The sequence below is a fragment of the Microcebus murinus genome, chromosome 18 (genome assembly GCF_040939455.1).
Source record: "Microcebus murinus isolate Inina chromosome 18, M.murinus_Inina_mat1.0, whole genome shotgun sequence".
NCBI lineage: Eukaryota > Metazoa > Chordata > Mammalia > Primates > Cheirogaleidae > Microcebus > Microcebus murinus.
In genome coordinates, this window is record NC_134121.1 from 16565030 (window position 1) to 16587277 (window position 22248).

The 22248-nt window shown below is 37.6% G+C and overlaps 1 protein-coding gene across 1 annotated transcript in view; it reads right to left on the minus strand.

Annotated features, from left to right (window-relative positions):
- UBE2G1 (ubiquitin conjugating enzyme E2 G1) overlaps positions 1–22248 on the minus strand; it is a 105411-nt gene that overhangs the window by 7957 nt on the left and 75206 nt on the right. Inside the window, 3 exon segments of the mRNA XM_012779190.2 lie at positions 8614–8737; positions 13858–14036; positions 20887–20984. Of these exon segments, the coding sequence (XP_012634644.2) occupies positions 8651–8737; positions 13858–14036; positions 20887–20984 (364 nt within the window). The 3' untranslated portion in view covers positions 8614–8650.

The following is a 22248-nucleotide window of genomic DNA, read 5'->3' on the forward strand; positions in this document are numbered from 1 at the left end:
CAGGTAATTAACAAATACTCATTAATGAGAAATTAAATGAGCTCATGATCATCTATTCTTGGGGGTTATCTCATTTCAAGATGTAAATTTTAATTCTTAATATGCAACTGTCAAAAAGGAAGCAGATGTATATTACTTAGCTGGCAAAATTTCAAAAGATAATGTTAAATAGAAAGTACAGAATATACATGCTCTGTTTACACGTGTGTTATTACACACAGGCACGTATCTATCACACACACATGACTGTACCTGTGTACTGGAGGGAAGATTAGATTTCTGAAAGATTAAACCTATTATCAGTGGTCACTTCTGGGCACAGAACTGGGCAGCTAAGAAGTCAAGACATTTGCTTTTGTAAATGGTACAAACTATTTTAAATGGTACTTTTGTTAATAAGTATTTATACAGAGAAGTTTCTGTATTTCAAATTTTTCTAATGCCTGCTTTGTTCCTAAAATAGGGGATGAGATTGGGGGATGAGGAGAGAAAGCGAAGAGCAACAACAAAGAGGTAAAGGTAGCAATCGGATTTAGAAGGAATCAAGACAGAATGATGTATTATGTATTTATGACAGGGGAAAAAAAGATATGTGTATGATATGTGTAAGATATGAGTATGTATGGGTAACAGATATTTTTAGGAGGGATGATTATAGTGTCAAATGCTATAGAGATTAAGAATGAAAACTTAATTGAGCCTTTAGGTATAACAAGCAGGAAATCCCTAGAGTCCTTAGGAGTTTAGTTTTCTGTGGAGAGGTAAGATAAGCCAAACAATAACGTGCCTGAGGACAGATAATTAAAAAAAAAAGTAAAGCTTCTTTTTCTCCCAGTCCCTTCTCTTGCTCCTAAAGATATAAGCACTACTGTAAATTCTATGAATGTTATATTTCTTTGAGTCTGTTTTTGTTCTTTATTCTACCATATATATAGAGGGAAAAGTGGATTCAATTTTTAATTTACATTAGAAATAGAATATTACTATTACTAGTAATATATATACTATATACTAAATAGAATATTAGAATACTGGTTCATTAATAGAATATTAAAGGCCGGGTGTGGTGGCTCACGCCTGTAATCCTAGCACTGTGGAAGAAGAGAAGATAGCTCAAGGTCAGGAGTTCCAAATCAGCCTGAGCAAGAGTGAGACCTCGTTTCCACTAAAAATAGAAAGAAATTAATTGGCCAACTAAAAATATATAGAAAAAATTAGCCGGGCATGGTGGCACATGCCTGTAGTCCCAGCTACTTGGGAGGCTGAGACAGAAGGATTGCTTGAGCCCAGGAGTTTGAGGTTGCTGTGAGCTAGGCTAACGCCATGGCACTATAGCCAGGGCAACAGAATGACACTATTGTCACAAAAAAAAAAAAAAAAAGAATATTATATCATTTATTTATTTGCAAGTTGCTGTTGCTACTTAAGAGTGTGTTTTTGAGATTTAACCATGTGATTATATGACTCTGAGTCCATATAACACATTTTAGCTGCTGGATAATATTCCATTGTATCAATCACAATTTATAAATTCTACTGATGGCCCTTAAAATTTTCACACAATGCTGCAAGTAAGATGCCTGTATATCTCTCTGTGTACACTTGTGTACTAGAGTTATGCTAGCTTATATACATAAATCATAGGATATCTGTTTTCAAATCCACTTGATATGCCAAATTGCTGTAGAATGTTAACAGAACAACTTCACTTGCGCCAGCATTTCAAGAACAGTTTCCCAAATCCTCACAAACGTGAATTTCACAGACATTTTGATTTCTGACCATCTAATGGATTTGATGTTATCTTCCTATAGTTTGTATTTATGATTACAAATGCATTGAGTTACTTTCCACATGCATAATAATTAGCCTTCTTTCCTTTTATTTATCGTTTATTCATACCAATGGCTTTTGTGCTGATATTTTTCTTACTGGTTCACAAAAGCTAGTTGTATATTCTGGATAAAAATCCTGAGTATTAGATACAGACCAATCTTTTCCCAGTTTGTTACTTATCATTATTTTCTCTTGACATAATATTTAAGTTTTCAGGTCTTTGTTTTGTTAAAGAAACAGGGTCTGGCTCTGGTGTACAGGCTGGAGGGCAGTGGTGCAATAATAGCTCACTACAGCCTTGAAATCCTGGGCTCAAGCCATCCTCCCACTTCAGCTTCCTAAGTATGGAGTAACTGGGACTATAAGCACATACCACCTCACGTGGCTAATTTTTAAATTTTTTGTAGACACTGAGTGTCACTAGGTAGTCCAGGCTGGTCCTGAACTTCTGGGCTCAAGGATCCTGCCCCTCAGTAAGAGAGAACTAACACAGTCCCTCTAGTTTTGCTGTAGAACAAAAAGAGACAAGAGTTCTCCCATCCAGTGGTATACAAAGTAGCCATGTTGCTGATCTGTGGAAAAGGAAGCATTTGTTTCTCTTTTTTTCCTTCTTCTTCTTCTTCTCTCTCTCTCCTTTTCCCATCCCACAGCTGAATTAGAAGATAAAGCCATTAACAATCTCTAGATAGGACAAGGTACAAACAATAGCAAAAAGTTAAACAAGTAACTGGGTCAAGTAACATCAACAGTAATAGGTTTACTTTTAGAAAACATTAGGAGTAGGTAAAGGATTGTTTTTGGTTTTTTTTGGAGACAGAGTCTAGAGTGAGTGCCGTGGTGTCAGCCTAGCTCACAGCAACCTCAAACTCCTGGGCTCAAGCAATCCTACTGCCTCAGCCTCCAGAGTAGCTGGGACTACAGGCATGTGCCACCATGCCTGGCTAATTTTTCCTATATATATTATTAGTTGGCCAATTAATTTTTTTCTATTTATAGTAGAGACGGGGTCTCACTCTTGCTCAGGCTGGTTTTGAACTCCTGACCTTGAGCGATCCACCAACCTCGGCCTTCCAGAGTGCTAGGATTACAGGCATGAGTAACGGCCCACGGCTGATGTGATACATTTTTAAAACAATTTAAATTGATTTTACTTTTAGTCCAGCTCAGACAGACTGTATACTTTTCAATTGTTTATTGTGGGTTTCCTTTCACATCTATGTCCTATCACATGATTGGAGACACTGAAGATACTCAGAAGGTGCATGCTAACAAGCCATGGGGAAAACAGCCAGCCTTTAAGAAGAGTGATAAGCTAGGCTGACTATTCAGCCTATAATGCTGGATTCAAGGAAACAGATTTCCATAGTATACAGTCTAAATACAAAAAATTACATAATTAGCCATACACAGTGGCACATGCCTATAGTCTCACCTACTCAAGAGGCTGAGGCAAGAAGATTACTTGACCCACGAATTCAAGGCCAAGAGTTCAAGGCCAGCCTGAGCCACATAGCAAAATCTCATATTTAAAAAAATAAAAGTAGGCCGGGCTTGGTGGCTCACGCCTGTAATCCTAGCACTTTGGGAGGCCGAGGCAGGCGGATTGCTCAAGGTCAGGAGTTCGAAACCAGCCTGAGCGAGACCCTGTCTCTACCAAAAATAGAAATAAATCAATTGACCAACTAAAAATATATATACAAAAAATTAGCCGGGCATGGTGGCGCATGCCTGTAGTCCCAGCTACTCGGGAGGCTGAGGCAGTAGGATCGCTGAGCCCCGGAGATTGAGGTTGCTGTGAGCCAGGCTGACGCCACCGCACTCACTCTAGCCTGGGCAACAAAGTGAGACTCTGTCTCAAAAAAAAATAAATAGGCCGGGCGCGGTGGCTCACGCCTGTAATCCTAGCTCTCTGGGAGGCAGAGGTGGGCGGATTGCTCAAGGTCAGGAGTTCAAAACCAGCCTGAGCAAGAGCAAGACCCCATCTCTACTATAAATAGAAAGAAATTAATTGGCCAACTGATATATATATTAGCCGGGCATGGTGGCACATGCCTGTAGTCCCAGCTACTCGGGAGGCTGAGGCAGTAGGATCGCTTGAGCCCAGGAGTTTGAGGTTGCTGTGAGCTAGACTGACGCCACGGCACTCACTCTAGCCTGGACAACAAAGCAAGACTCTGTCTCAAAATAAATAAATAAATAAATAAATAAACAAACAAACAAACAAACAAATAAATAAATAGATAAATAAAATAAAATAAAATAAAATAAAATAAAAAATAAAAGTAGTGTCGGGTGGGTGGGAGGGGGCAGGAAAGGATGGGTATATACAGACACAATGAGTGAGATATGCAATGTCTGGGGGATGGTCACGCTTGAAGCTCTGACTCGAGGGGGGAGGGGGCATGGGCAATATACGTAAGCTTAACATTTGTACCACCACAATATGCTGAAATAAAAAAATTTTAAAAATTAAATATATTAAATATAGATTTGCAATAGTGTAAAGTTCTTACTAAGCATGCATGAAGATATGTGGAGAATTTGCAACTTTTCAGAACCATGTTTTGTTATTAATACGTGAACAGAGATGACCTATGTTAGACAAGATTTCCAGTTACCGCTTCCTTCTTCTTTACTTATAAGTTATTATTAGCTTAGTACCATCATTAACAGTTTATTATACTATTTTGCAATTAACCTGTTCTATGAGGTATTTTGACTCAACATTATTTTTGGCCTATTTTCCCCTTTTGATAAGAGGACTTTAATTTTGATAAGAGGGCTTTAAATGAGCCAGGCATGGTGGTCTGCACCTGTAGTCCTAGCTACTCCAGAGGCTGAGAAGGGAAGATTGCTTGAGGCCAGAAGTTCAAGGTTGCAGTGTGTTGTGATCAGGCCACAATACTCCAGCCTGGGTGACAAAGCCAGAGCCTTTCTCAAAATAGATAGATAGATACAACTTATGACTAAAGGGACATCAAACAAAGTAGATAGAACCAATGTAATGAACTGAACTTTGTGAAGACTAACAGCACAAATACCCAGGATGAGGTAAAGGCATGAAAAATGTTCAATACCAGAAGACCAAGCCAAAAGTTTAGTAACAAGAACTTCAGTTAAGGCAGTGGCAAGCAAGAATCATAAGAAGGGAAAAGATCAGATATAACCACCACTGACTCAAGGGTGAGGGAGGCATCAGACATAATGGTAATGAAATAAGGACAGAATTACTAACAAAAATAGAATAAAAATAAGCACAATAGACATAAACAAGATGGAAAAAACAAATAATTTGAAGACAGCAAGGTTATTGGTATATCTGGTAATAAATGGGAAAAACTTTTCAGCATTTCTAACTAAATAAAGGAAATATAATAGTACATATATGCCTTTTCAGAAACTACAGATAAGAGGATTAGTGGTGAATAGACTTTAGCCTTCCTTACTTCTTAATTGCATTTTTACAACTGATACATTTAATTATAAAAATAACAAATAAAATTTAAGACAGTGTGATACTGGTAAATGGATAGACAAGCCAACCAATAAAAAACAGAAAGGCCAAAACAGATCAACACATACCTGAAATTGTGATTTTATAACATAGCTGGCATTGTCTATCAGTGGTGAAAGAAAAGACTTGTCAATAAATGATGCAGTCAGGCCGGGCGCGGTGGCTCACGCCTGTAATCCTAACACTCTGGGAGGCTGAGGCGGGCAGATCGTTTGAGCTCAGGAGTTCGAGACCAGCCTGAGCAAGAGCAAGACCTCGTCTCTACTAAAAATAGAAAGAAATTAGCTGGACAACTAAAAATATATAGAAAAATTAGCCAGGCATGGTGGCGCATGCCTGTAGTCCCAGCTACTCGGGAGGCTGAGGCAGTAGGATCACTTGAGCCCAGGAATTTGAGGTTGCTGTGAGCTAGGCTGACGCCATGGCACTCACTCTAGCCTGGGCAACAAAGCGAAACTTTGTCTCATAAAACAACAAAAAATAAATAAATAAATAAAATGATGCAGTCAACAGTTATACATTGGAGGGGGAAGGAGGATGAACTCTAACCATTATCTCACACCATACATAAAAATGAATCTCAGTGGATTCAACACAGGTATTAAAGGAAAACTATTAAAACTGTTATTTTTATTTATTTATTTATTTTGAGACAGAATCTCGCTTTGTTGCCCAGGCTAGAGTGAGTGCCGTGGCGTCAGCCTAGCTCACAGCAACCTCACACTCCTGAGCTCAAGCAATCCTTCTGCCTCAGCCACCCCAGTAGCTGGGACTACAGGCATGCACCACCATGCCCGGCTAGTTTTTTCTATATATATTAGTTGGCCAATTAATTTCTTTCTATTTATAGTAGAGATGGGGTCTCGCTCTTGCTCAGGCTGGTTTCGAACTCCTGACCTCGAGCAATCAGCCCGCCTCGGCCTCCCAGAGTGCTGGGATTACAGGCGTGAGCCACCGCGCCCGGCCAAAACTTTTAGAATACAAAAAGTTTTCTTTCCTTGATGGCAAAGAAGATTCGGATTTCTTAACTAAGACACAAAAACTAAAATCCATAAAGGAAAGGACTAATAAATTCAAGTGTATTAAAATTAAGACCCTCTTATTCATCCAAAGATAGTCTAAAGAAAATAAAATGACAAGTATTCCAAATAACAATCTAACAGAAAAATAGTCTAAAAATCTGAACAGGCATTTCATAGAAGAAACCTCAATGGTCAATCACATGAAATGCTATGCAATTTCATCGGTGAATAGGGTAATGCACATTAAGTTCACAATAACCTAACATTTTACAACATCCTAATTAATAATTTTTCAGATGTCTGATAATATCAAATATTGGAGAGGATATGCAGCAAATGGGATCCTTATTCTTCCCAATAAGAGTATAAACAAACAAACAAAAGTATAAACAGATGCAACACTTTGGAAAACAATTTGGCATTATCTAGTCAAAGTGATATGAATGTATCCTTAACAATTCCACCTCTAGGTATGTACCCTAGAGAAACTCTGGTAGTATGTATGAATCAGGAAACAAAGCCACACTCTAATAGCAAAAACAAAAACCCCTACTCCAATTTGGAAAATAACTGCACTGAGAAAAAGAATAGAGGGATAATTTTTTTTTTTTTTTTTTTTGAGACAGAGTCCTCACTTTTGATGCCTGGGCTAGAGTGCCGTGGCATCAGTTTAGCTCACAGCAACCTTAAACTCTTGGGCTTAAGCGAACCTCCTGCCTCAGCCTCACAAGTAGCTGGGACTACAGGCATGTACCACCATGCCCGCCTAATTTTTTTTTAAATATATATATATATATATATATATATATATATATATATATATATATATATATATATAATGTTTAGTTGGCCAGTTAATTTCTTTCTATTTATAGTAGAGACAGGGTCTTGCTCTTGCTCAGGCTGGTTTTGAACTCCTGACCTTGAGCAATCCGCCTGCCTCAGCCTCCCAGAGTGCTAGGGTTACAAGCGTGAGCCACCACGCCCAGCTGAGACAGATAATTTATCTATTGAAATAGTACACAAAAGCAAAGAGATGAAATGTATCTATCTGCAACACAGATCAACTTGAATATTGAACAAAAACTATGAAATAACATACCCATTGTAATTCCTCATATATGCTGCTCAAAAAATGTGTAATACATTGTTTAAAAATGTAAACTTGGTAAAATTTTGAAGAACAGCAATGGTAAACACGGAATTAGGAATATGAGAAAAATAGGATGGGATAGAGGAAGGGAGTATAGGGGATATAAAAGGTAACAGTAATGTTCATTTTCTTAAAATAGGTGGTGAATTCAGGGGTGTGCCATGAATTGTGATTCTTTAGATGCTACATTTCATACTTCTTTTTTTTTTTTTTTTATTTTCTTTTATCAACTATTTTGTAAATGCTCATTTCATACTTCTTATCAACTTGATATTTAATGGTTTTTGGGTTTTTTTTTTGAGACAGAGTCTTGCTTTGCTGCCCAGGCTAGAGTGAGTGCCATGGCATCAGCCTAGCTTATAACCTCAAACTCTTGGGCTCAAGCGATCCCACTGCCTCGGCCTCCTGAGCAGCTGGGACTACAGGTATAAACCACCACACCCAGCTAATTTTTTCTATATATTTTTAGTTGTCCAGCTAATTTCTTTCTGTTTTTTTAGTAGAGATGGGATCTTGCTCTTGCTCAGGCTGGTCTTGAACTCCTGAGCTCAAACGATCCGCTCACCTCAGCCAGAGTGCTAGAGTTACAGGCATGAGCCACTGCACCCAGCCAATATTTAAATATTAAAAAAAAAAAAAAAAAAACTAAATAACCCATATTTGGACAATTCATCTACATTATGTCCTCCCGTAAGGCAAATAGGTACCTTCCATCTTTGATTCCTTACTAGACCTAAAATAAAACTGTAGACAGAGGTTTTTCCTAGTGACCTTACCAGTAAAAACCAAGGAAATAAAAGACTAACTTAAAAAGAAAGAAGCAAACGTTTGATGGTCTTGGCAGTTTATTATGAAATATGATCTTTCTTTTATCAATAGAAATTTTACTATCAGTTAAAAACAGCTGAGTGTAATAAAAGAGCAAATTAGCAGGTTATTCTGTATCCTTCAGAGCCAGGAGACTAATGGATAATACTACTAAGAAAATGAAGTCAGTGAAAATCAAGCAATTCAAATACCGAAATCGCACGATTCCCCAAAACTTACTTGACACAAAAAAGCAAAGTATGACTTTTAAATAAACTTACCCTGAAGTAAGTGAAGTTACTAGCTGCTAAATAAATGTCACTCAAAAGCAGTCTCTTGGCTTTTTCTTACACAGCGGGCAACTTTTCTTTTAAATTCTCCATTTCTGTCTTCCCTCCATTCTTTCTGTAGATACAAAAGTAATATCACATACATTTATGCAAACTCTCCTTTTATAATCTCAAATACTTATTTAATTTTGAATGTAATCCCTTGGTAATCTGTATACTTTAAAAGTGTTATAAAGATGATAAGGTAAAAAAGCAGTCAAAAAACACTTTTGTAAGGCACTCTGATGGCAAATACATGCAGAAATCACCTATGCAAATCACCTCTTTGAGGGGGGAAAAAAACCTCTTTTAAAAAGAAATAGGCCACAAAAGAACATTTACAGTTTTGTGTTACAATGAAAAAGAAAGCTACAATTTACAAATAAGACATTCAGACTTATCTCTCTACAGGAAATGAGAAAATAAACAGATGTTTCTCTAATATAAGGTAGATGGGTGGGATGCATCATATTGAGAGACAGGCAGTACTATTTCTAGTGCAGGGCCAAACAGATGACAATGATGACTACCACTGCCAGGCATGTGAAAATGGAAGCGATGATTTTACCCTAGCATGTAACCAGCAGGAAATTCTCACAAATGCCCAGCCTACTTTCCTTTCTCTGAAAATATCATCCATTTAGGGACACTGAGGATTACAGAAATCTTTAATACTTGCCCTCAGAAAGGAAGAGATTCAAAAAAACAATTGTTGCCCTCAAAGGAAAACATACCAATGAACCTGTGAGATAAACTATAACATTGATACATACTGAGATTACCATGGAACTATGGAAGAAAGGAACTAATCTAGGCCAGAGGATCAATAAATCCTTTTAGTCATCACCAGGTCTGAGAAAGAAAGTGGTGAATATTCTGGGAGACAATGGAGAAACATTAATATAAATTGGGCATGTGAATATAATAGGGAATTACAGTAAATTTGGTTAGGTATAATAACGGTATTGTGATTATGTGGAAGAATGTCCTGATCTTTTAGATGTTCGCTGAAATATGAATGAATAAATGTTATAATGTCTGTAATTATCTCATTGTCATTCATAAGTAAAAGGAGAAAACAGCAATTCCACTTAAAGGGGGAAAGGGAGAAGGGACGATCTCAAAAAAAAAATCACCTAAAAATAGCAGAGAGAAGTCTGAGAGCAGGGAGATGAGATAGCAAGCCATTGCAATAAAGTAGGTGAGAAGCATAAAGATGCAATTCTATGTCAGAGGGTGAAAAGGAGTCTAGAGAGGATTACATAACTGACATTCTCTGGTGACTGAGACAAGACTGGGAGAGGATGATTTCTATGTGAAGGGCAAATTGGCAGATGATGGTTTCAAAGTAGGGAACAGCAACTAACATACCTACCTTTCATTAAGTCCATTGTGCCAGGCACTGTGGACTACCCCATTTTATACAGGAGGAAACTATTAATTCAATGTAGCAAAAAGTATATATGCAGACCTCTTTTGCTGTATTGAGACTCTATTCTGGGCAATAATAAAAACAAATTCTAGCCCGGCGTGGTGGCTCACGCCTGTAATCCTAGCACTTTGGGAGGCCGAGGCGGGCGGATTGCTCAAGGTCAGGAGTTCAAAACCAGCCTGAGCGAGACCCCGTCTCTACCAAAAATAGAAATAAATTAATTGACCAACTAAAAAATATATATACAAAAAATTAGCCGGGATGGTGGCGCATGCCTGTAGTCCCAGCTACTCGGGAGGCTGAGGCAGTAGAATCGCTGAGCCCCGGAGATTGAGGTTGTTGTGCGCCAGGCTGACGCCATGGCACTGGGCAACAAAGTGAGACTCTGTCTCAAAAAAAACCAAAAAAACAAATTCTAAAGAACGAGAGAATACAGGCTAAGAGTGATGATTCACACCTATAACCCTAGTACTTTGGGAGGCCAAGAACAAGGCCAACCCTAGTACTTTGGGAGGATTGCTTGAAGCCAGGAGTTTGAGACCAGCCTGGGCAACAAAATGAGACCTCATCTATACAGAATAATTTTTTTTAAATTAGCCATGCGTGGCACCACATGCTTTTACCCCTAGCTATGCAAGAAACTGAGGCAGGAGGATACCCTGAGCTCAGAAGTTGGAGGTTGCAGAGACCTGTGATTGTACCACTGCACTCCAGTCTGGGAAACTCTGGCTCTTTTTAAAATAAATAGATAAACAAGAGAATATTAAACAGAGAGAAGTTATTAAAAAGGAAAATTTCCTACGGGTGAAGTCTTTAAACCCAAAGGGTATACATCAACTAGAAATGGAACATTAGAAGAGTTTACACAACTCTGAAATTTCAGAAGAGGAAGAATAAAGAAAAGAGCCTACAGGAAAGGGGCGGGGGAAGAACAGGTGACCTAAAAATGGAGAAGAATCAGCCTAGCATCAACTTTCTCATCAACAATAATAAATTCTAAAATATAAATTCTGTGTAAATTTGATTTCTCCCCCTAGAATTCTATAAAAAAGTATCAGTCAAGTTTAAGACAGGAATTAAGGCACCTTGAATCATGAAAGGACTCAGGATTTAATTCCCACAAATCCTAAGACATTTCTCTAGGATGAAGTACCAAGCAAAAGAAGAAAGAGGCACTCTGGGAGGCTGAGGTGGGCGGATCATTTAAGCTCAGGAGTTTGAGACCAGCCTGAACAAGCGCAAGACCCTATCTCTACCAAAAATAGAAAAAATTAGCCGGGCATGGTGGCGCATGCCTGTAGTCCCAGCTACTAGGCAGGCTGAGGCAGGATTGCTTGAGCACAGGAGTTTGAGGTTGCTGTGAGCTAGGCTGACGCCACGGCACTCTAGCAGGGACAACAGAGTGAGACTCTGTCTCAAAAACAATAAATAAATAAATAAATAAAAATATGATCAAAGGTGTAATATGCAGGAGGTAAAAGCAAGTAAGAAAGGTAAGTAAAACTTTTTGCAAAAAAGTTATGGTTTAAGTATCAGACAAGTAACTAGTTAAACCAGAAGAGAAATCAGTGGGTTTCAAAAAAAAAAAAAAATAGAATAGATTTTGCTTAATTTATGGTGTCAGACTAGAATTCGTGTTTACATATTTGAACTTTATATTTAGGCCAATTCCTACCTTTAGGAAAATGTGTAGCATCAAGAGAATGGCTTTGCTTTTACAGTAGATTCAGCTGTTTCAGGACTCAGTTGTTTTGAAGGTTAATAATTTCTACATCTTCATGGTCTCAGTTATAGGCTATGAATTTACCCTTCTTTAATATTAAAAGGCAACTTGTCAATTCTAATATTAAAAGAGCTGATAGCTGAGCATGAACCAAATGAAACATTAATTAGTTCTCTCTCAAAATGATCCCAAAATGATGTATTTTCTAAATGCAGCTATCGCCCCTTCTCCATTAGCATCTCTCATATCACCTAGACTGATATTTGATCAAATAGAAAGTCAAAATGGTTTTCTACCAGTTTTTAGTTTAATTCTATTACTAAATTCAAAAATTCAAAGCCACAGGTTCCAGGTTCCAAAAGGGGTTATCTATATGTGAGATTTCACACAAGTTTTTATGAACCTAAGAAAAAAAGAAAATGTTTTCTCCTCACTTTGATATATACTATTCACAAAGGTTCCAGTAAAAAGAATTAGAACAAAAGGCTTTCAAAGGAAGAGAGAAGGCTAAGTAACTAGGAACTATTCTAGATTAAATGAAACCAGTAAAACTTAAATACAAAATACAATGCTAAGGCCGGGCGCTGTGGCTCACGCCTGTAATCCCAGCTCTTGGGAGGCCGAGGCGGGCGGATTGCTCAAGGTCAGGAGTTCAAAACCAGCCTGAGCAAGAGCGAGACCCCGTCTCTACTATAAATAGAAAGAAATTAATTGGCCAACTGATATATATATAAAAAAAAAAATTAGCCGGGCATGGTGGCGCATGCCTGTAGTCCCAGCTACTCGGGAGGCTGAGGCAGAAGGATCACTCGAGCCCAGGAGTTTGAGGTTGCTGTGAGCTAGGCTGACGCCACGGCACTCACTCTAGCCTGGACAACAAAGAGAGACTCTGTCTCAAAAAAAAAAAAAAAAAAAAATACAATGCTAGTTCCTAGAGTGGACTCTGGATTTTAAAAGAATTTTAAAAGGCAAGGGTTGGGAGAAGAGCAGCTATACAGAACAATATTTGGACAATACAATAGTCCATTGTGGATATGGACTATATATGTATAATCAATAATAGTACTATATCAATGACAGACTTGTACTATGTGTATGTGGAAGGATACTCTTGTTCCTAGGGGTGAAAGTTTAGAATATCTATAAACTACTCTCAAACAATTAAGAGACCAAAAAAAAAAAAAAGGGGGTTCCAAATCTCCACAATCTAAGTGAAGGGTATAGTGGTGGTCATGTAACTAATACAACTTTTTCTAAAGTAGTGAAAGTTTTAAAAATTTAAAACTTGGGGATAATAATATGCACTTTAATAGAGACTTGACATTAAATTTTCTGAGGCATGACAACATTGTAATAGTCATATGTGAGTGTCCTTATTTTTATAAGATGCAGGCTCAAGTATTTAAAGGTAAAGCTTATGTCTGTAACTTCCATAAGATTCAGGAGAAAAATAAATACATGTAAATATTTTTATCTTTTGTGTAATTACTATAGGTATTTGCTTTGTGGTTACTATGAAGCTTATAACTTCTTGTAACAGGACATTTTAAGGTAACAACTTAACTTTCATTGCATTTAAAAACTACATTTTTACTCCATCCCCTCCCACCCCACATTTTAAATTCTAGTATCAGAACTTATATCTTTTTATATTGTGTCTCACTTAACAAATTATTGTAACTATTATTACTTTGCTACAATAATGAGAAGTAAGTTAAGGATATCTATTATACAATGTGGTGAATAAAGCTAAAGACAATGTATTGCATTCTTGGAAACTGCTGAGAGTAGATTATTAAGTATTCTCAGCACAAAAAAAAATGGTGTATGAAGTGATACATATTTTAATAGGGTGAAATTCACCATTCCACAATGTATACATATTTCAAACCAACATGCACACAATAAATACAATGTTTGTCAAAAAATAAGTAGAGATATACATACTCACACATACGTATAGATACTATATAGTTCAAGTTGAGTTTTATTAAGAGGGACAGGGAGAGGGAGGGAAGATGTGTGCATGGGACCATCTTACCGCAGCATCAACATTAGCAGGTGAGTCTCCATTAGGGTCTGCCAGCATAGAAATGACACTAATCATGATAGTTTCCACAGTGTGGATAGGGAGCCAGCGTTCCTCTGGCTTTTCATAACCATATTTATCTTCCCCGGGCTCGTGAAGAATAGAAATGCACACATCGCCATTTTTATCAACTGCAAAATTAGAGAAGAGTCTTGTTTAACACATTGCTAATTTGTTTATACATAAAATGTCTCTTAAAATTTGATCCCAATTCACACAGGACCTGTATAAAACATTATATATATACAGAAGTTAATTTTCAAAATGAAATATACTGACTTTTTAGGAAGACTATAGAATTTTACCAAATACTCAGGATTCACCTGATAAATCCAACAGAAATGTAACCTTTCTTTTTCATTTATGTTAAACTTTAATATATCTAGCATGTAAATGGATGGTGATTAGCATTTACAGGTAGTAAATAAATGTGAATGAATAAATGGTAATTATTGGATCTGTTCTTCATTTGCAAAAAGAATATGATCCAAAATACCAGAAATGGGGCCCGGCGTGGTGACTCACGCCTGTAATCCTAGCTATCTGGGAGGCCGAGGCGGGTGGATTGCTCGAGGTCAGGAGTTCGAAACCAGCCTGAGCAAGAGCGAGACCCTGTCTCTACTATAAATAGAAAGAAATTAATTGGCCAACTAATATATATATAAAAAATTAGCCGGGCATGGTGGCGCATGCCTGTAGTCCCAGCTACTTGGGAGGCTGAGGCAGAAGGATTGCTTGAGCCAGGAGATTGAGGTTGCTGTGAGCTAGGCTGACACCATGGCACTCACTCTAGCCTGGGCAACAAAGCGAGACTTTGTCTCAAAAAACAAAACAAAACAAAACAAAACACCAGAAATGAGTTTCCATGAATGGTTTCCTTACTTCCCCATTAATTTACTGACTTAAATGGTGATAGTCAAAGGTCTAAAGATATTCCTAAGAACTGGAATATCATAATGTACTTTAAAAACCATATAAAGGCACAATTATATTTTCAGGGAAAGGAGCACAAAAAGGAACATGTTGTATTGCCGGTGAAAATTCATCAACATATATGATATTCAGGCTGGGCACAGTGGCTCAAACCTACAATCCTAGCACTTTGAGAGGTCAAGGTAGGAAGATTGCTTGAAGCCAGGAGTTTGAGACCAGACCCGGCAACAGCCAGACCCATCTCTAAAAAAATAAAAAACGTAGCCAGGTGTGGTGGCACACACATGTATTTCCAGATATTCTAAGGTTCCTCTTCTCAACCCACTTACACCTGCTAGTAAAATCTATCAACTAAAATGGAATCACTAGATCAAGAGGTAAGAATAACATCAAAACTTATAAACACTACATATAACAGTTCAGCTAAAAAGTTTATAGAGTATGATTTTACTATGTTTTCTTTACTTAATTCATAATAAGGATTTTTTCCAAGTTATTTTTCCTTGAAGACATCAATAAATGTTTATGCAGATTTCTATCAGAGGGCACCCATGTAAGATCTGTTTTCTTTTGTAATAAATTAAGTTATCACTAATCTAGGATCTTCAGATTTTTAACCCTTTGCACTCAGATGTCAAGTGTCAGTGACTCGACAATAATTTGAAATATAAAAAAATCCAAATAAGTTTTTTTTTTTGTTTTGTTTTGAGACAGAGTCTCGCTTTGTTGTCCAGGCTAGAGTGAGTGCCGTGGCATCAGCCTAGCTCACAGCAACCTCAAACTCCTGGGCTCAAGCAATCCTGCTGCCTCAGCCTCCTGAGTAGCTGGGACTACAGGCATGTGCCACCATGTCTGGCTAATTTTTCCTATATATATTATTAGTTGGCCAATTAATTTTTTTCTATTTATAGTAGAGATGGGGTCTTGCTCTTGCTTAGGCTGGTTTCGAACTCCTGACCTTGAGCAATCCGCCCACCTCAGCCTCCCGGAGAGCTAGGATTACAGGCGTGAGCCACCACACCTGGCCCCAAATAAGTTTGTATGAAAAGAAACTCCAGTTTTTTATTCTACTGCCACGTTTTGTAAAATCTGGGGTATTTAAAAAATTAAATCCCGAGTAGAATAAAGGAATCGAGAAAAAAAGCAAATGAATGCAAAGGGTTAACCTTCTCATGTCATTTTTCCCCCCTCTAAGATGGGGTCTCACTATGCTGTCCAGGCTGGAGTACAGTGTCTATTCAGAGGCATGATCATAGTTCACTTCAGCCTGGTACTCCCAGCCTCAAACGATCCTCTCACCTCAGCCTTGTGAGATGCTGGCACTACAAGTGTGCACCAACACACACATGTCATTTCATTTTAAACCCACAATTTGTTAGAATGTGAATGTTTTTAGGCTTAATACCTATTACCAAATTATATATTTTTTTTTTTTTGAGACAGAGTCTCACTTTGTTGTCCAGGCTAGAGTGAGTGCCGTGGCGTCAGCCTAGCTCACAGCAACCTCAAACTCCTGGGCTTGAGTGATCCTTCTGCCTCAGCCTCCCGAGTAGCTGGGACTACAGGCATGCGCCACCATGCCCGGCTAATTTTTTTTTTTATATATATATCAGTTGGCCAATTAATTTCTTTCTATTTATAGTAGAGACGGGGTCTCGCTCTTGCTCAGGCTGGTTTTGAACTCCTGACCTTGAGCAATCCGCCCGCCTCGGCCTCCCAAGAGCTAGGATTACAGGCGTGAGCCACAGCGCCCGGCCCCAAATTATATTTTATTCATTTTCTGAAGTTAAAGTAAAATTTACTCTGAAACTGTAGAAAGTCTACACCACAGACAACAGTTCTCCCTGCAGGAGAGAACTGGCCCCCTGCAGAAACTGTAGAAAGTTTACTCCACAAAGTAGAGGCTGGCGTTCTCTATAAAAGAGAACTGGGGCTGGGCATGGTGGCTCACGCCTGTAATCCTAGCACTCTGGGAGGCCGAGGCAGACAGATTACTCAAGGTCAGGAGTTCAAAACCAGTCTGAGCGAGACCCCATCACTACTAAAAATAGAAAGAAATTAATTGATCAACTAAAAATATATATACACAAAAAAATTAGCCGGGCATGGTGGCACATGCCTGTAGGCCCAGCTACTTGGGAGGCTGAGGCAGTAGGATTGCTTGAGCCCAGGAGTTTGAGGTTGCTGTGAGCTAGGCTGATGCCACGGCACTCACTCTAGCCTGGGCAACAACGTGAGACTATCACAAAAAAAAAAAAAAAAAAGAAGAATCCTATATAGTATGTAGTTGTTATTTTTCTTTAGTTTCTTTTCTAATTCTAACAATGTTTATTACTTTTGAAACTAGAAAGTTCTTGTCCCTAACATATATATTCCAAATAAGTGATAGTAAATACTATTTTTTAAAATCACCTGTAACTTCTTATTCCTTTTATAGTTTTAAATTACTTTGCTGTTTGTTATGAACAAAATAAAATCATTTTCCCCATAAATAGCTAGCCAACATCTCAGCATCAATTACTAAAAACAAAGCATATCTCTTCTATGAGAGATCATAGCTATGATTATTAAACTACCTGAACAATGCATATCCTTCTAGCTATCTCCTGTCTATTAAAGCCATTAACCTAAAACTATAAGAAGCTGATTTACCCTCATCTTCTCTACTCATTACTTAGGTACTCCTTTACTGTACTAGAAACTGGCTTCTGCTCCCTATCAGGACACTATGACTGTTCCCAGAAAGTGATCTGGATAACATATTCTCCTAGGTCCTTCTATTAATATCTATCTAAAGTAAATCCTTCTAAGCCAGGAAAATAGATATTGTTAACAACATCTTCCTGGACACATTTTCCTCCCCTCTGTGCTGTGACACTCTGTTTTTCCCTGGTTCTTGTACGGTTCTTTCAGTCTTTCTCATTTTCCTTCTCCTTAATCTAACTTTTGTATTATCCTAATCTCCAACAATAACCATCTTTTTCCTGGGTAAATTAACAAATTCATTATATCACAATGTTATCTATCATTTTTTTTGAGAGAGTTTCACTCTGTTGCCCAGGCTAGTGTGCAGTGGTGTCATCATAGCTCACAGCAACCCCAAACTCCTGGGCTCAAGCAATTCTTCTGCCTCAGCCTCCTGAGTAGCTGGGACTACAGGTGTGTGCCACCATGCCCCACTAACTTTTTTTTTTTCAGTTTTTTCTATTTTAGTTTCCCAGCTAACTTCTTTCTATTTTTAGTAGAGACAGGGTCTTGCTCGTGCTCAGACTGGTCTCAAACTCCTGAGCTCAAGTGATCTTCCTGCCTGGGCTTCCCTGAATGCTAGGATTACAGGTATGAAACATTGTGCACGGCTGGTACCTATCATCTTGATGCAGTGATTTCCAAGACCCTAAGCTGACTACTGAACCTTTGACTGGTTTTATCAAATTATCTAACTGGATGTAGCAAGTATATATCAAGAAAAACCAAGCTGATATTGAACATATCTAAACCACACAAAACTAATATTTACCCTATAATAATCTTTGTGACAGCTCCATTGAGATATAACTCACCTATACCATACAATTCACCTATTTGAAGTGTACTCTTTAATGGTTTCTATCTAGCATGTTTACAGAGTTGTGCAACCATCACAATTGGTTTTAGAATATTTTCATCACCCCAAAAAGAAACCCATAGCCATTAGCAATCATTCTTCATTTCCCTCCTCAACTTTACCCCCAGCCCTAACCAACCACTAATCTACTTTCTGTCTCTATGGGATTTGTCTATTCTGTACATTTCATATAAATGGAATCTTACACTATGCAGATCTTTTCTGAGTGGCTTTGTTTACTTAACACAATGTTTACAAGGTTTGCCCATGTTGTAGCATGTATCAGTACTTCATTTCTTTTTACTGCTACCTAATGTTCTGTTATATGAATATGCTACATTTTGTTTTTCCATTCATCAATAGTAGACATTTGGGTTGTTTCTGCTTTTTGACTATTATGAATAATGCTGCTATGAACACTCATGTACATGATTTTGTGGACATATGTTTCTAATGTTCTTGGCTATTTACCTAGGAGTGGTAACTTTGTTTAACGTTTTCAGAAACTGCTAGACTGCTTTCCAAACATCTGTACCACTTTACATTCTTGCCAGGAGTGTGTGAGGGTTCTAATGTCTCCAACTTCCTCATCATTGTTATTATCTGTCTTTTTCATTACAGTCATCCTAGAGTGTATAAACTAGTATCTCATTATGGTTTTAATTCAATAATTCCCCCCACCCCCAAGACAGGGTCTTGCTCTGTCGCCCAGGCTGGAGTACAGTAATACAATCATAGCTCACTGCAGGCTCCAACTCTTGGGCTCAAGGGATCTTCCTACCTCAGCCTATTAGCTAGACTAGATCTCTAGAAAAAATTCCATCCCTGCCCCATCACCTCCTCAGGTATCCCTTCCTGAACATGTAGCCTCTCTCACAAATTAATCTTGATCATTTCCTTCTACAATGCCTCTTCCTTATGACCTACAAAATGAAAAGCCTCTTCAACCTTTTCAAACTTTTTTTTAATTAACGCACTTCATCGGGTGTCCTCTTAAACTACCTAGGCAATTGTTATCCTTCTTTTTATCAGAGACAAGTCCCGTGTGTTCGCTAACATATATGCTTGCTCTCATTTAATTTTCACAGAAAAACTAAGGCTCAAAGAGGCTTTGCCTAGAATCACACAGCTAATTTGTGGTAAAGCCAACATTCGGAAGCTTTGTTATATCTCCTTTCAAAATAGGTGCAAAAAGACTGCCTCTCATACACCAAGTAATTCAAATGAAGGCAGGAGAAACTGCCAAAAGCATAGAAAGAGATGAAAGAAATGTCAAAGTAACAAGAGGCAGATGTCACAAATTCATGTATCCACAGATCATGACTCCCATCAATGCATTCTACCACAATTGTTATTTTCCTCTTCTTACTGGTATAAAAAATAACTATGTATTTTTATGATCACTCCTTAGATGCAATGAAATTTGGTAGCTCCCTTGGTTCCCCATAGTTTTCCATCTTCTAGTTCCAGTCTCTCATAATATCCATCTGTTTTTCAAGCCTTGGGTTCTACTATAAACTCCATATCCTTCTGATATTTATTCATTCATTCCTCTCTCACTGACTTTTGCTTAAACTTATATATATTTCTATTCCTTACAACTAAAAGAGTCTTGACAATGATAAGCAGAAGTAAATGAGTATAGTAGCCTAAAAAGACAACTCTGATTACACATAGTCAAAATAATTAGAACAGAAATGGTTGCAAGCTGTATCATACATAACAAAGCCAAAAGCTCAAAGACACTACATATGAACAGACCTTAGGTAGCCTGACCTTTGGTTCATAAAGGTAGATTTTAAATGGTAACTATTCTTTGGGTAAAAAAAGTTAATATCATTACTTCATGTATAATAGTATTAGATGCTTTCCAAGCTTAAAATATACAGTATATTTACATTTCCACACACACCATTAATACATTTTTCTAATTATTTTGACTATGTGTTATTTCATTTGATCCTATCACCTCAAAAAGTAGGTGGGACATTCCTTTTGTACAGTTAAGAATATATATAAAAGTAAAGAGTAACCCATGGTATAAAAGTTAAGATGAGAAAATATAAACAAAACGTCCAGGTTTAAAATTTTCTATGCTCTTTCTAATAGCCAATAAGTCACCTAATTAACTGTGAAAGTTATCACTTTAATCATGAGAGCTCTGTTAAAGCTGACTGTTCACTCAGTAATTAATCTTGCCTCCAGTTTGGAACACTGTCTCAAAAAGACCTGAAAACTAATTTAAAAAAATAACTTTCCATATGATATGTTACTCCTCTTTCAAAGAATTTAGTACAAGGCCATGTGCACAATGAACACTATGAATCTAGTACAAAAATTACAGAATAATTTCATTAAGAATTATATCTTTCTTATTAACCTTGAAAACTTCAGTGACAGGCCACCATATTGGCAAATGTAAAAGTAAAATTAGATAAACTTACCATTTGGGTGCCAGATTTCTGTAATGAATTTCATTTTAGGAGGCCGGAGGGGATAATCTTTTGGGAAAGTGAGATGAGCCTTAAAAACACCACCTTCACTGGAAAAAACAAAAACAAAAACAAGTTCTTGCCTATAAGTTCCTGCTTATAAGTAAACAATCAGTAAAAAAAAAATGTACAAAACAGTGATGCTAGCACTACTAACACCAAAAACGAAGTAAATAAATAATCTGGATTCCCTGTAGGCAGTTACTAGCACTCACTAGTTATTAAACTCTCAAGACAACTAGTAAAAGGAAAGAAAACATTTGCTAAAAAGACATCCAGTTCAGATCACATTACTGGCTGTTCCACAAACTTTCCCATCACTTTTGAGACTGAGTCTCACTCCGTTGCCCTGGCTGGAGTGCTGTGGTGTCAGCCTAGCTTATAGCAACTTCAAACTCCTGGGCTCAAGTGATCATCCTGCCTCAGCCTCCCAAGTAGCTGGGATTACAGGCACACACCATCATGCCCAGTTTTTTCTATATATTTTTAGTTGGCCAATTAATTTCTTTCTATTTTTAGTAGAGACAGAGGTCTCGATCTTGCTCAGGCTAGTTTCAAACTCCTGACCTTGAATGATCCTCCCACCTCAGCCTCCCAGAGTGCTAGGATTACAGGTATAAGCCACAGCGCCCGGCCCCCAATGTACTTTCAACAAAGTTCAGAAGATTTAATAACACCTACAGGGTTCAAGTCACTACTTTCACTAGGTTATTCTCAAACTATAATTCTTCTCTCTGTTCTAGCCAGTCTTCTTCCAGTTCCTCAAACATACCAAGCACTTCCTCATCTTAAAGCTTATGTACATTTTGTCACTCCATATCTGAGAGTAGATATGCTGCTTCTATTAAACCATCCATTTATTAATTTCATCACTTAACAAATATTTATTTGGCACTTGTGTTAATCTCTAGGAGTATAGCAGTGAACAACATCTCAAGGAGTATATATTCTACTCACTTTCCAGAGCACCACTGCCCAAGAGAACATTCCGCAACATTGAAGGTGTTCTATATTTGTGCTGTATGTCCAATAATGTAGCTACTACCCACTGGAAATATGGCTAGTACAACTGAGGAACTGAATCTTTTTAATTTATCTAATTTTAACAGCCACATGTGGCTAGTGACTGCTATATTAGTGCAGTTAAAGATCACTGCCATTTAATTAGGAACTGTTCTTGAAGATTTGTCAAAAGAACAATACAATGAGTTGTATACATTCACTAAAACTAAAGAGGTCAGCTCAGTCTTAAGGGACAAAAATGACTAAATTCCTGTCTTGTAGCCTTGGTTTTTTTTTTTTTTTTTTTTTTTT